Here is a 14,631-nt window from a genome sequence, read left to right on the forward strand (position 1 = left end):
AATAAATCTTTATGAAGCGGAAAATTGTAATAGTTTTCGTCTCAGTTATTTAAAAATACATAGTTTTCTCTTTTCGCATTAAGATAAAATTTCACGAAGTCAATGCTTCTAGAGTTAACTTTATCATAATAAACGTATTGTATACAATTATCCTGCAGGGCAGGAAATGCAACAATTTATTATCAATTTTACTAATAAATATTTAAAAGTATTACTTTTATGCGATTAAATCCCTGGAAGCACAACGCATCCGAATAGTTATCAAATTCGATGCAGAGACAATCGACGTAGTTTTGATGTACCATTTATGGTTTTACAGGGTTAAGTTAGATTTGCTTCATACATTCATCTCAAGGAGGTATCGAGGGTTCTTTGGCGGCTCGAAACGTGCTTCCGATTCACAAGTGCAATAATTAACGCAGTACTGAACATTTTCGCGCATTTTCAATGACAGAACTACCTTGGATTCAAGATGATAGGGTGATAGCATGCGATTCTTACCATACTCATTCTATCAACCTATAACCAGATGGAAAGTTTGATTCATTTGATAGCTATTGGAATATATTTTTACGAGGGTGATTCGAAAAGTAAGGTCTCCAATTTTTTTCATGAAAAATCAAATTTATTCTCAACTTAGTGCACATCGTAGGAAAGGATTAGATTTAGCTATTTTTCTACATAGTCTCGTTGAGGATCAATCACTTTTTGCATCCTTGTAAGCAGCTTTTGAATACTGGTGTCATACCTTTCTCCCGCCGCGTCATGAAGCCAACTGATGACTGTTTCTTGCACTTCCTCGTCTGACTTGAATTTCTGTCCCCCAAGGTGTTTTTTGAGAGCAGGAAACAAGTGGTAGTCGCAGGGGGCAAAACATGCGGGCTGTAAGGAGGGTGGTCGATGATATCCCAGCCGAATACATCGAGTAGGGTGGCTGTTTGATGTGACACGTGTGGACGTGCATTGTCATGATGCAAACATACTTCTTTTGGTGAGACACCTTGTTGTAACCGAGGACCTCCGACACAATATTCTGCAGTGGAGAGAAGTAGCCACTCTCTTCATCGAGGCCTTCCTTCATCTCATGAAGGGTAATTCTCCGGTTATTGCGCACCATCTCGTCAATTGGAACCACCGTTGATTCCGGCAAACTCGGCCGCCCTGACCGCTGCTCATCGTGGACGTTTTCCCGGCCATCAAAAAAGTCCCTGGACCACTTTCGCACGTTTTTGATGTCCATACCCTTCTCACCGTACACTTCCACTAAATGGCGATGAATTTATATAGGAGAGGCAGTCGTCAGTTGGCTTCGTGACGCGGCGGGAGAAAGGTACGACGCCGATATTAAAATGCTGCTTAGAAGGATGCAAAAAGAGATTTATCGTCAAGGCGACTATGCAGAAAAGTAGCTAAATGCTCAACCTTTTCAACGATGTACGCAAAGTCGAGTTTAAATTTGATTTTTAATTGAAACAAAATAGGAGACCTTACTTTTCGAATCGTCCTCGTACATTCTACTGTGACGCTTTCCGTAACAATTTTATTCTCTGATCCAGTGATTCATCAGAGTTCAAGCTGTATGAATAAATCTCCTTCTTTGGACTTTTGCTGTTACGTCATGATTTTACTTCATCTCGCCACGGATGCACAAAATATAAACATATACATTTCATTGGGTCACGACACATGTTAATAAGAGCAATATCAAATATGTTCTCAAGATATAAGTGCATACAGGCCTGCAATTGGAATTACTTGTATTCATTTTTTCGTAGAGTGGATATTATGAAGAGGAAATTATTATTAAAGTCAAATAAGAGCCATAGAGCTTTATGATAGGGAACCAGGTCCACCAAGGACATATTTTCCAAAGGAATTAAAAGTTAATAACGCAGTTTTACATTCATGCGATATTACATAACTTTCACAGCTCACATATTATCTATTTTACTTGGATCCCCTCCGGTAAAACTTATCCAGCCTCCATAAAAGTGGCATACTAGTATGCTAACGACCACCGTCTAAAACGATGCCCAAAGGCTTCTTCTGTGGATTATGGAGACTTTTGGACGTTTTTGGAGCATTATAATATCATAAAAACCTTAAAAGGCCTCCCTCGAACAGGATTTTCATTATATTGAAATCATTGGGCCATTCAAACCTACACAGTGCAGGTAATGTTAATTCTGAGGTCCGAAACCAGAGTGGCACGGAGTGGGTGAAGGACTTTGAGATATAAACGTCTTTAACGCGGTAATATAATGGACTGCAGCACAGCAATTGAGCCCAGGGTGAGTGTTTCCCAGGAGGTACCGAGAGGAATTAAGTCACGGAAACTTGTACGGAGTATGAGGTAAATGAATTTACTGTAATCATCAACACTAAAATTTTCACTTTACAGCTTTGGCTGTTATGCTCGTTTTGTTCTAAACGGACCCAGGCTGGAATTATTTACGACTTCTTCAATGTTTTTGTCGGGATAATGACTTTTTTAAGACTAAAGTAGATCCACTATGGGATGGGATGCATGCTTACATCGAACACTTTTCAATGTACTAACGTGATTGATAACAATCAAATATTCATTTCTAAATGCGACACTTATACATGTCAAATTAAATCATTCGTTATGCTTCGGGAAGTTAATAAACCCTCACCTATGTGGCAGTAAGATTTTTTAAGTAAATTTCTTTTTTAAATTGAGCAATGGAGATTCATTCCGAAAGACTAGGTCGCGTGAAAGTAATTATTTGAAAAAGGGCCACCAATGGGATTAGAAAATCCCTGCAACAGTATTTTTCATTAAATGATAGATGGCAAATAAGGGTTAATTCGTATCGCGACCTCTACGCTGCCCTTCCTCCTGAGCATGGGTCGCTCTCAAACTGCAAGATGTTCTGATTACAATAACCGAAGACTGTAAATTCTGATAGCCTCGAGGGTAAATGCGTCTCTAACCTCCACTGATGCGACATTTGAACCGAGGAATGAAATTCACTCTTCGTGCGAAAACAGGGAACTTGTGACGGGTGCGGCAGCAAAGAAACGCGTCCAAGGCAAAGGCGATGGGGTAAATTTAAGAAGCATGGCGGCGTGGCCCAGAGGGATGACGACGTGTGTGAGCGAAGATGGGGGCGGAAATGGGGACAACGAAGACGAGTGATGACGCCCTTCATTGGAATGCATCGAGTTGGTCACTGAACGACGACAGCCTTCTCGACCTTTCCACCCGGATTAAATTCATCGGCGGACTCAGCGAATATCATGACTGCTTGACCACGGCTTAAGCTCGTGAAGAGCGAAAAAGTGGAATTATTTAAAAAATAGAAAGGCAGGTGTGTTTTTATCCTTGTGCCTTCTTAAATCATACAAAAATATTCAGCCGTCCACCCGTAGTACCCGTTTAATAAAATAAATGCTCGCGAGCTATCAGGAATTCGTATCTCTGAGGAAATGGCCAAGGATGAAAATGCAAGTACTCATAATAGATAAATGCATAATAGAGAAATGCATAATAGAGAAATGCATAATAGAGTCATTAGGATTAAACTGTAAAAATTACAAAGTGTTCAATAAGTTATTTTGTTAATATACGAAGGGGAATAACTTATTCAGTGTCAATCGACTCCGCAACGGCATTAGTATTTCCAAATAAAGAACTACACATTCCAAGATTTTTCCATTTTCAAATTAATTTCTAATTTTCAAAGCCTTCCCTTCCACGGCGCAGGATCCAGATGGAGCGGCGGGGCGGAGTCTGGAAACCACTGGCACACGGAGCAACCTCACGGCTATGACCACCGCATCGAAATTCTCTCTTTTAATTATCACGGAGGGCGTTCCGTGTGATTTTTCTAGCCTAATGTCCCCAATCGTGACTGAAGGTGAGAATATTGGCCCTTGTAAACTCTATTTAATGGAGGGAGAATAGGAGAAGGGCGGCTTGAAAGAGAGGGATGCATGGGGTGGGTGCGGATGAGGGATGAGAGGGGCAGGCGCGGGGGGAGGGGACTAAGGGAAGGAATAAAATGAAAATTCAGACGCTGGGGGAGGGGGGAAAAGGGGAAGGGAGGATGGAGTGTCTTTCTCCCCCTCCCTCCCTTCATCCTCCCTCGCTCCCCACCCTTCCCCATTCCTTACCCTCATTCTGGCTCGTGATATATTTCTTCTTATTATGCCTGACCTCTGCGATAACCAACGGGTCTAAATTTTCTCTCGGGGTGTTGGCGGGTTGGGGGGGGGGGGGGGGTGGCGAGAAGAAAACGGTGGTTTAGAGGAGAAGGGGCAGGGTGGGGAATCGGGACGGGAAATCCGTGCCGGCGCCGCTAGGAGGCAGCAGTGGCGGCGGTGGCACGATACCGAGGAGTCACCCGATCGATTCCCCCCTCCTCCCCTCTCCCCCGTCCTCGTGTTCATTGAAGGCGTCGATCGAAACGACGACACCATTAATGAAAAATCTTGGAACATCAAAGGCCGTACTATGGACCACGTTCCTTTCTCTCTCCGCTATTTTTTTTGTTCCATCTCCACGCTCCCTTGTTAGTTTCCTACCTCTCTCCCTTTCTCCCCCTCCCTTTCTCCCCCTCCCTTTCTCCCCCTCCCTTTCTCCCCCTCTCTATCTCCCTCTCTCGGTCTGGCGACCGTATCGCCACGCCGCTAGAAAATTAAAGATTTGTCCCCCGAAAACTATAGCATCGATTATCGAATCGCCAGTCAGGCAATGGGCGATCCGCATTTTAAACTGGTGGCTTTCCGTAGCTAATAATACTATTTTGTAGGCACTGCCGAATGCCTCTCACGTGGAAACTGTTTGGCTAAGTTTAGGCGAAATTAATTTCTGCAGAATTATTTCGTTCGTCTATGTTATTAGTTCTCCAATGCTATGAATCCAATCCAAGCTTCTAACGGCTATCTCGGGTGTCGTGGACTCGATTTCTGCCGTATGCATGGTCACATGCAGTTTTCATGGAAAATTTTTAAGCTATCTTTATGGTGTGGAATAGTCCACATCGTCAGTCAAACTTGTAAGTATAAATAAGATCATTTGCGCTTCTTTTTTACGTGCCTTTATATTAAATTTAGTATTTGTAGAAACGAAATATTTGAATATTATTTTATATTACTGCTATGCATTTTACTGAAAATTTGCTGCAGAAATTTTCCATGAAAGTAAGGATTGGAAATTTCCATTGACTCCTCCACAAATCAACCACTTGAAATTAAGATAACATAATACAACTCAACGTATAAATACCGTTTTGGCAGTTTTTAAATATGTATAAGCAAAATATCTTAATATCAGATCTGGTACCACATTTAGAATCGGGATTTGATTTTGGGAAGAAGGGTTATTCGTAAAAATATTTACCAACGGTTAAGAAATGCTTTTACTTCCCTAACGTTCTCGCAAAATGTTTCATTTGCATAGTTTTACCCCCTTTAGAATCTAAAGATGAAATTCAACCCTTTTCGGAGGAGATGGATGAGGAGGTCGCAAATTGCAATTAGGCCCAACGGCCCTTGAAGCCAGAAATGAGATTCAACCTGTTTCGGTAGTGGCACGGAGAGCGTCAACCGCATTCGATTCACTGCCGGCCCGCCGCTCAGTAGACGTCAGTGGAGCCAACCCCACGATCATTCTGACAGCCCAAAACGTCCCAACGAATTTCCAAATGTTGCGGTCCCCCCCCCCCCATTGAGTCCACCACTGATTTAGTAGAGGTACGACGTCAGAAGTTAATTGAGTGAAAATTTAGATGCGAAGTTGAACTTTTAAATTGAACCTCGTATGTCTGGGATGTAGCAAGTAGTGACTACTTTTTTCACTCCAGATCTAGACCATGCCTAGACTCGGAGTGTTGGTATTACTTTAGCTTCTCGGCTGTTTTCTTGATGGATATTGTGCCTGCTTAACATAAGAAATCTTGGTGTCCTTATCATTGGTTTGAATATGCCGTTATCCAATGCATTCTATCCCTATGAACAAATACTTTCTTTCTTTGAGGCTAAATTTTCATTAAACATATCTAAACAAATTTTCTCCCTCTTTTGAACGATCACACCTTATTTCGATAATGAGAAAAATTCTTATAAGGTAGTTGTCAATCAATGTGTGCAGACAGAGTCTACACACTTTGATTGTAAGTACTGAACGAAAGAAAGAAACCAATATATGATCGTTGCACGGTGTAATAGTTTTCAATTAAAGGATTAATCCTCTTAAAATATTTTTGTCCGACACTCGTCTGAGTCTGTAATGGTCTTTCTCTCTCTCGTGTTTTTGTGTACCTGAAATTGCCCAGTGGGATGACCTAAAGATGAGATTTATTATAAAAATAACGTACGATCATTTGGACGACGAATGAGAGATACCGTTAGAATCGCTGGACCATGAAATGAATTGCTATTTTTCGCGGGTGTTTCATTGAGCGAAGGCAGAGTGTCCAAAGTATAATTCTGCGGGATGCTTTTCAAAATGAAAAGGTTTAAAATATCCGATAGAAGAATAGTGCGTTTGATTTCGAATGGAATAATCTATTGATATAAAAAAGAGGAGCGTAAATTTAGGGGGGAAACACTCGTCAATATTTTCTAAGACGAATTGATGGAATTCAAAAATTCTGAATGAAGATACACGAAAAGAAAATAAGAGTAAAAGCGGAAATAAAAAAGAGATTACGGATTTCGAAAAGTGTTTGTCTTTTTTATAAAATGGTTTAGGGTATAAGGTACAAAAAAATACTGAAGGTGAATGATCTGAAAATTGCAGCATGGAAGTAATTAATGGCATTGCGGGCGGTGTCTCCGTACCATGCGCGCTGTTTTTGACCCGTTGGTTGGCAAGCAGTCAATGGTAGTGAGTGGCAGGGGGGGACAAAATTGATGCAGAATGAGGACTTATACCATAAATAGATGATGTACCAGAAATACAGGGTGAGTCGGAATAGCCTCCCTAGCCAAAAAAAATCACCGAGGAGCGCGTAGGCAAATTAGCGCAGTGCGAGTAAAAGCTTCAGCTGGGAATAACAACATCATTTTCAGTAATTACCATGCAGTGGTCTGGTGAGCATCGAGACTCTGTCATAGAACCGTTCTTTAAGAACAATGATAGTGTGAGGACGATGCAGAGGGTACTGTGGTCCAGCGATGAAGCGCATGTTCACCTCTTCGGCTCAGATAAACAAGCAAAATTGTCATTACTGGGCGACCGACAACCCCCGCAAACTTCACCAAAGATCTCTTCATAGCCCCAGAGTGGCAGTTTCGTGCGCTGTGTCCTCCATAGGCATTATTGAGCCTTACTTTTTTGTACCTCGAGGTTCAAGTGTCACTGTGAACTCTGTGCGCTATTGTGATGTGTTGGAGAACTCTTTACTCCACAAAATCGAAGAGTATTGTGAGGAATATGACCGAGAAGCCTTTTAGTTTCAACAGGATGGTTCCACGGCTCATATCGCCCGTCGCTCACGCCAAATCCTGCAAGAACAATTTCCCGACCGCCTGAACTCTTTACGAGGGGATGCCCAATGGACCCCGGATGTGAGCCCATGTGATTTTTTTTCTTTGGAGATATCTCAAAACTGAGGTTTACCATGTTCGACCGAGGACCTTGGAAGCTCTTAAGGAGGCAATTACAAATTCCATCGCTGTAATAACGCTGAGAAGAGTTTCGAAAGCATTTTTGAACGACTCAGTATGAGCATCGCTCACCAAGGTGAACCAAGCTCACCTGCATGAAATAATTTTCAAAGCCTAATTGAAACAAAATGGCATTACATTTACTTTTCAGAAATAAAAACCTTTTTTTAATTATCTTGGTTGTTTTTTTAAAATTCACCCGTTGAATCAGGGAGTTCATTCTGACTCACCCTGTACATAAATATAGTATATGCAGTGAACGCCCCAGGGAACTCTTTCCAGTGGAGATTATGTGGAGGAGAGTATGGATATGCCTTGGTTGCCATGACGACCGCAGCGGTGAGATTTTCATGCCATGGGTTGTTGGGTAAGGTTTCTTTGCACGTATTTCACATGTTATTCAACGGAATAAATATTCATAATTCGGTTCAGCCGACTTCGACCAATAAATATTGATAATTCAATTCCATTTAAAACCCAACTTTGAACCAATAATTTCTCAAAACGTAGGCGATATTTATGAAGAATACCGAGCTGTGGTTCACCATACTCGATCATCTCGTGAAATGCTGCAATTAATGGCACGGATGAGATAGATGTAAGAGAAGGGAGCATAAAATAGGTCGTTTATTAATGAAGCGAAATAATAAAATGGTAATGTGTTAGCAATCACTCAAAGGAATGCTAACACGTGAATTTCCACCGTTCTGGCATTGCACAAGCTCGCTCACCAATGAGCGGAGATTTGCAGTTGAAAAAAATTCATTTGACCCCACAGCAACTTGAGCCTGGATCTTCCCATTGTCGCTCGGGATGTTCCTCATGAAATGACATCATTTAACTTTTCATGCAATGATTTCGCGTACTTCAGAGACAAAGCACGGGTTTATTTCATTCCCTAGACATGTCTCCCCGAGCAAGATCATTTAACTTGCGCCAATTTGTCTAGCTAAGCGTCAAAACTATCTTAGTATAACGCACTCGGAAATTTGCTTTGCTGTGGATGATATGGTCGGTGTAATTTATATGATCAAACCGCCACTGGCCACTGAGAGACTGAAGTTGAAACGTCGGCCATGTGAAATGATTTCCTCGTTGATAGTCTTCAACCTACTCGTGAATCAACCGGCATAGGATTTGACTAACGCCTTGTGCAATCACCAACATTCTATTGCTGGATAAAGAGCATTACTATTTACGGATTGTTGGCCGAATGAGAAAATGGAGCATTCTCGTTTTTCAAATATGGTGCACCCATTTTACGTTCAGAGATGCTCCGGGTGCTGGAGAAGGCAAACACACGCCGAACCCGCGACTGAGAGTTCGAAACTCCACCCAGGCGTGGATGGACACTTACACGTACATTATCCTCAGCCAGACATGCTATCAGTTTTCGTCGTGTTTACGACCTAACCTCTCGTCATCTTAAAAATCCTTCTATTATCATTAATAATAAAAGAGGTCCTTCCATACTATACCTGCTTCCATAAAACAAATCAACCCCCCCTTAGCAACCCCCCTTTATTTATGGTGCGTTGGTAAGGGGGGTGGGGTGCACTTACCCTCCATCACCGATCCCTCTGCCTCCCAAAGGAAACACACCCACTCTCATTGCATGTAAAATTATTTCGCTATTTTAAGTTGTCTTCTGAATAAAATTATCAAGTGCCAAGTTATAATTGATGTGAATTGTATCTCGCAGTATTGTGTAGGTATCTTATTAGAGGTTATTAAAATAACATTAATTATAACTCTCTCATTATGTAAAATGCTTAAAAAAATTATTATCACACAAACACTTCACATCAACGAATACGCTGTTTTTTGATAAATTTAATTATTCCTTAAAATATTTTGGCGTATATTTCGTCAATGTTGTTGACCAAATCGCTCGTAAATGTTAATGGCGCAGTTTGCATCATCTGTGACCACCCCGACTGATGATCTTTGTTTTATTCACAATAAAATGTCTTCCCCTCTTCCCTACTACTGTGCTCCATTAGCCTTCGACCATTTCAATTTAATTAACTTTAATTTACATGGCACTCTTGAGTAACTGCGCTGTAAATTTTGACGCCGCGATACTGTCAACTAGTATTCTTCTTCCATTTTTTGACGTAAATTAATTTTAAAAGAATAATCGTCATCAATAGCCATCTTTACTATGATTGCCTCACCTCATATCTTCATTTGACTCTCCTAATCAACTCGAGACCCCTAACTTTGTATACGCCCATTTTTCATCGCCTCCATGCATTCCACACCCCATTGATTATGTATATCTGGGGTCAGAGTTCCTCTGCAGAACTTCGCATTTACATTCCCATCCACGAAGGTCTTCAGGATGTAGCCAATCCTCTGCATACACTAACACCCAATGAGCGCCTTTTTAGTGTTTTCCATTGAATCCCATCGTCACTCAGATCAGATCTTAGTATTATTTTATTATTTGCTCGGTACCTTTCGTTTATTCATTCATTCAAATCCATGCTCCTGAAGTATCATATATTCTCATAGCTGCCAATAGAATTCCAATGGCTTTTTCTTTCTCCTACTGCTGGCACCATACAGCATTGAATGAGGAGTAAACTCTACATGATTTGGGTCGATGCCGAGAAAGTAATAAAAACGTGTTTGAAAATATAACTCGAGGAAGTCATAGCAGTTTCAGGTTTAACTTCGTGGAATTCCTTCATGATGAGGATAAAAAAAAGAAACTTGGTACTTTCTCAATAAAGAAGTCTTTATGTGGAAGTGCCAAGTTTCTTTTTTTTATCCTCATCGAAGAAGACATTACAATCACAACTTCCACTTGAAGAACGCAGAAATTTAGCAAAAGTGTTTTTCGCCGATATGATCAGGTTAAGGATACTATATACGCTACATATACACACATACATCATGATGTTAAGCTATATTGTTCGAGAAACGCGTCATAATTATGCTTAAGGCGTAATCGAGTTTAATGCAGCTTTAGCCTTACGCTATCGAAGGGAGCGATAAAAATGTTATAAGAATATTATTATATTCAAGTTATTCACACACGTGTGAATTTCATATCTATGGTATCACCGAGTAAGTTGTTAAGGGAGCGTATCACGCGTGCCACATGCCACCTTGATGGGAAATTTGAGAATCAAGGACAATTTAGTGAAGTAAATCAAAACAGTCGTGAAAAAGTGGAAAAAATCTTCCCGGATATCAAAATGATTATTAGAGGAGCATCCAAATATTCCAGGATTTTAAATTGAAAGAAAGGTAGAAGGTCCATGGACAGCCGACGGTTCACGAGTCTCGATAGGGGCAAGTTAGAGATAATATTATTTATTCTATCAAAAACACAATGATAAAAATAATTAAGTATCAGCTACATAACTCGGTTTTTCATTAATTAAATATGTCCTTAAGGTGCACTGATGAGAGACACGTTTCCTGCAATGGAAAGACCCTAAGACATTCAATTTTTGGCATGAGCGCATAATAATGCCTTTCTCTCTCACAGTTGGCGCACTGGAGATTAAAATGGGCACTTGCATCAAGAACCATTAGTCCCGGTGTGGCTTAATTTTGGCGCGGTATTGCGGCCCTTTCACTGTTGCGGCGCGGAGGAGACCGCTGGGGCCATTTGCGCCTTTTTGACGATGGCGATCATCCTCCAGCCCTTCACTCCCGCTCGTTCGGCCCCAAGTAAACACGTCTCATTGACGACAGTAGCACGCCCACCCAACGCCCATAACGCCGACTAGTGACAAATCATTAGAAATTATTATCTCAATGATTGAAGTTACTTGCGGCCAGTCGCTGATCAAGACAACGGCTTTCAGAGAACTACGAAACTCTGCATTACCCAAGCAACTGTGGTGCCGTGGAGACAAAAAGAACAAGTGAATGAACACTCAATTTCGAGGGAAATATTCTCCAGTAAGAACTCAACAGAGAGTCCAGTGGTCTCGAATGAGCAAGAGGAAATGACGCTCGGAAGAACGATAGGCGGAAATAACAAGGATTGAAATAGCATGCGACTGATAAAAAAAGTATCATGAAAGTTAGCCCTCGACACAGATTTAATTTATAATGCAGATGCCTATTTTACTCCGTTACATACATTAAAAGTGCACATATCCAATTTTTCAAATCCATTTAAATAAACCCGAGATAAAAATTAATGCCAAACTTAATTTCAAATTACTTGTAAAAATAAAATATCTCAGGAAGTCATCCTGAAACCCATAAAACAAATACGCGAGGCCATTTATACACTATGGTCCCACGCCTATTCATCTCTTAACCTCTCACCAGAAAGGAGAACTTGCCTACAAACACACGCTACAATCGATGCTAGCTATGATTCGAGGATTCCTGTCGTTTTTCGGTCAATACTCAAGAAGCTAGTTCTCTTGAAATCATCTCCTCCCTCGCTATGCGTAGATGAAGACTTTAGTCCCTTAGTGCAATCCGTTCAGTTTGAAAAAAACGCTCAAAATATTCCTACCAAGATATTCCTGTCGTTCATCAGGAGTTATCACAGCTGATTCAGAATGGTTATGCCGCCTTGAGCCACACCCAAAGTTGCCAATGAGCCTTTACTTTGTCGTCTTGAGTAGTTCTGACATCAATTCTCCCATCCTTCTCATAAAATAACACGGAAAAAATTCCTTTTGGCGTTTTAAGTGTTTGTATTCTGAACTTTCCCTGCGGTTCGATTCTTCACAGTGATGATATTCGATTTTATTATCATTCAGTTTTGTATATATTTTCGTTTTTGACCTCGCACACACGTACAAGAACGGACGTGGGTTTGTGCCGTGTTGGTTTGTTTCTTAGCCCGGCCTCTGGAAGTACCTGTATTCAGATCTTTTAAGGGATCACTCCATTTCGGTGAGACAAAACAAAGCCAGTGTCGCTAACAGTCCCCCCATGTCTCTTCTCCCACCCCACAGAGGCTGATGGAAGCCGCCGAGCAGGCCGCCCTGGCCCACAAGTTCGACCGCCACTCGTCCCTGAGCTACGTCAACTCGCGCCGCTTGAACGACTACTCAGCGGGCGGAGACTCTGGGGGCGGAGAAGGCAGAGGCGGCGACGGAGGCTCCTCGGGAGGCGACGGGGACGGCGGAGTCCGCGGCGACGAGGGAGGAGACATTAACCTCTTCCTCGACCCGCACTTTGGCTATCTCCCCGTCAACTCCAATTTCAGCTGTGTGCTCCTGCCATCCGAAGTGCACGAGAGAGGTGAGTCCGCGACGGAGGAGGGAGGGGGGTCACCTGAAATACCACGTTCAAATACACAGGTGACATACTCGAGGGAGGCTGCGAGACAGAGGAGAGTAAGTTGAACGTCCCCAGGCGGGAGGGAAAGGACGCGTGAAACAAGTCCTCGTCGGTTCCTCAAACGCTCATCTTTCACGACTTAGCGGCGAGGATTCATTTCGCCCTCACCTTACCTTTGTAAAAAGCACCTCCTTCGTGACTGAACTTGACGGAGACCCAAGAAAACCTCTCATAAATGAGGAAAATCCAATTTTGTGTAAGGCGACCCATAAATTGAAATTTGATAGGTCGGAATGAATAGTCTGATAGGATCGGATTAAATTTATATCCAGTCCAAGCGGCTGGAAATATTTCACTTATCATTGTGTTTCGATTAGAAATTTATGGTGGGCATTTGATTATTCTTCCTCATGTAGAGAGATGTACAGAAAATGCTTTCAAATTCCCGCTTAAAATGCTACCCACCGCAGCGTCGATCGTTGCAGACACGTCAAATGGCACTCTTTCCATATTCCATTTCGCCAAAAAATCCAAGCGAAATAGCATACTCAAGGACGTTACGGGGATCAAAATGCTTCAACTCCTGCCTCAAATTTGTCCTCATTCATCGTCAATGCCCATAATAACAAAATATCCGAAATGGTACTGCCTCCTATTCTCTTTAAGCAATTCAGCTGCATGCCTACAATGGAATGAAAATGGGAAACTTGCTACCATAGTGCGTATATGCCATCGGTGAGATCAAGAGGCGGCCGCCATGGTTGGTACCATCATATCGGAGACTTCATTGAGTCCGTCATATTCTCAACGAAATTTCCTACTGATCCTTTTCACTGAAACATCCTGGTGGGAGAGACAGAATTCTAGGGATACCGTTAATGAACGTTCCGAATATTATAACTTACACAAAAAATATACCGTCACTCCCTAAATATTTTAAGTAAATTATATGCGTTGAACGCAGGGCAATTGCACCGGAAAAACTTTGGTTTCGGTTACCACCGTGGTCGATGCATAAGTACATATCTTGGCAAGCCATCGGCATAATTGCCTTTGGGACCAATGCGTTGTGAAAGGGTTTTACCATAAGGAAAACCAGGGGGAAGAAAAGAAGTGCTAAAAATGCTGGTCTAATTCACATGTTCTACTGATTAAAATGACTTCTATTGTTTTTCATTTATTACATTCACCTTTGAGATATCTCAGTTGAAAGTGCAACGGTGCCAATATTACCAACATCGATACTGGTCATATTTACTACAATTATCTGTTGAAAGAGCAGCCTCACGGGTTAGAGATAAGTATCAACAAATGAAATTTCAAGATCGATTCATGCTTCGTTAATCATGTGAGTTACTTTTCTCAGTTGTATTTAAAAAGGAATGTAACTATTTCAATAAAAAGAGCATGAGCAATTCCATATATTGGGTTGTAATATATTGTGTACACCGACCTAATCACGGAATTGTGTTTGTGCTGATTAGTTTTAGTTTTGTGCTGAAGAAAATTATTATCAAACACACAGTACTAGCATGAAATAAGTATGCATATAAATTGATCATAAGGACAGTTACGACTGAAGGCATCTTCTCCCGTGAAGTAGCAAAGGTTAAATCTTTTATTTTTGCGATGTTTTCGGTGATTACTTTGTAATTCACATTCACCCATCCCTTCTTCCAGTGTAAAGTTCCAGTGAAACATTTACCGAAGTAGTCGTTATTTCTA

At 41.4% G+C, this 14,631-nt stretch overlaps 1 protein-coding gene across 2 annotated transcripts in view; it reads left to right on the top strand.

Annotated features, from left to right (window-relative positions):
• The window catches only part of stol (voltage-dependent calcium channel subunit stolid), a 346,602-nt gene that overhangs the window by 281,371 nt on the left and 50,600 nt on the right, over window positions 1–14,631 (top strand). For both annotated transcript variants that reach the window (XM_071598907.1, XM_071598908.1), the window contains exon 4: window positions 12,579–12,867. In XM_071598907.1, coding sequence (XP_071455008.1) covers window positions 12,579–12,867 — 289 coding nt within the window. The remainder of the gene's footprint in view (window positions 1–12,578; window positions 12,868–14,631) is intronic.

Source organism: Hetaerina americana, unplaced genomic scaffold (genome assembly GCF_022747635.1).
Source record: "Hetaerina americana unplaced genomic scaffold, ioHetAmer1.1.p SCAF_10, whole genome shotgun sequence".
Classification (NCBI taxonomy): domain Eukaryota; kingdom Metazoa; phylum Arthropoda; class Insecta; order Odonata; family Calopterygidae; genus Hetaerina; species Hetaerina americana.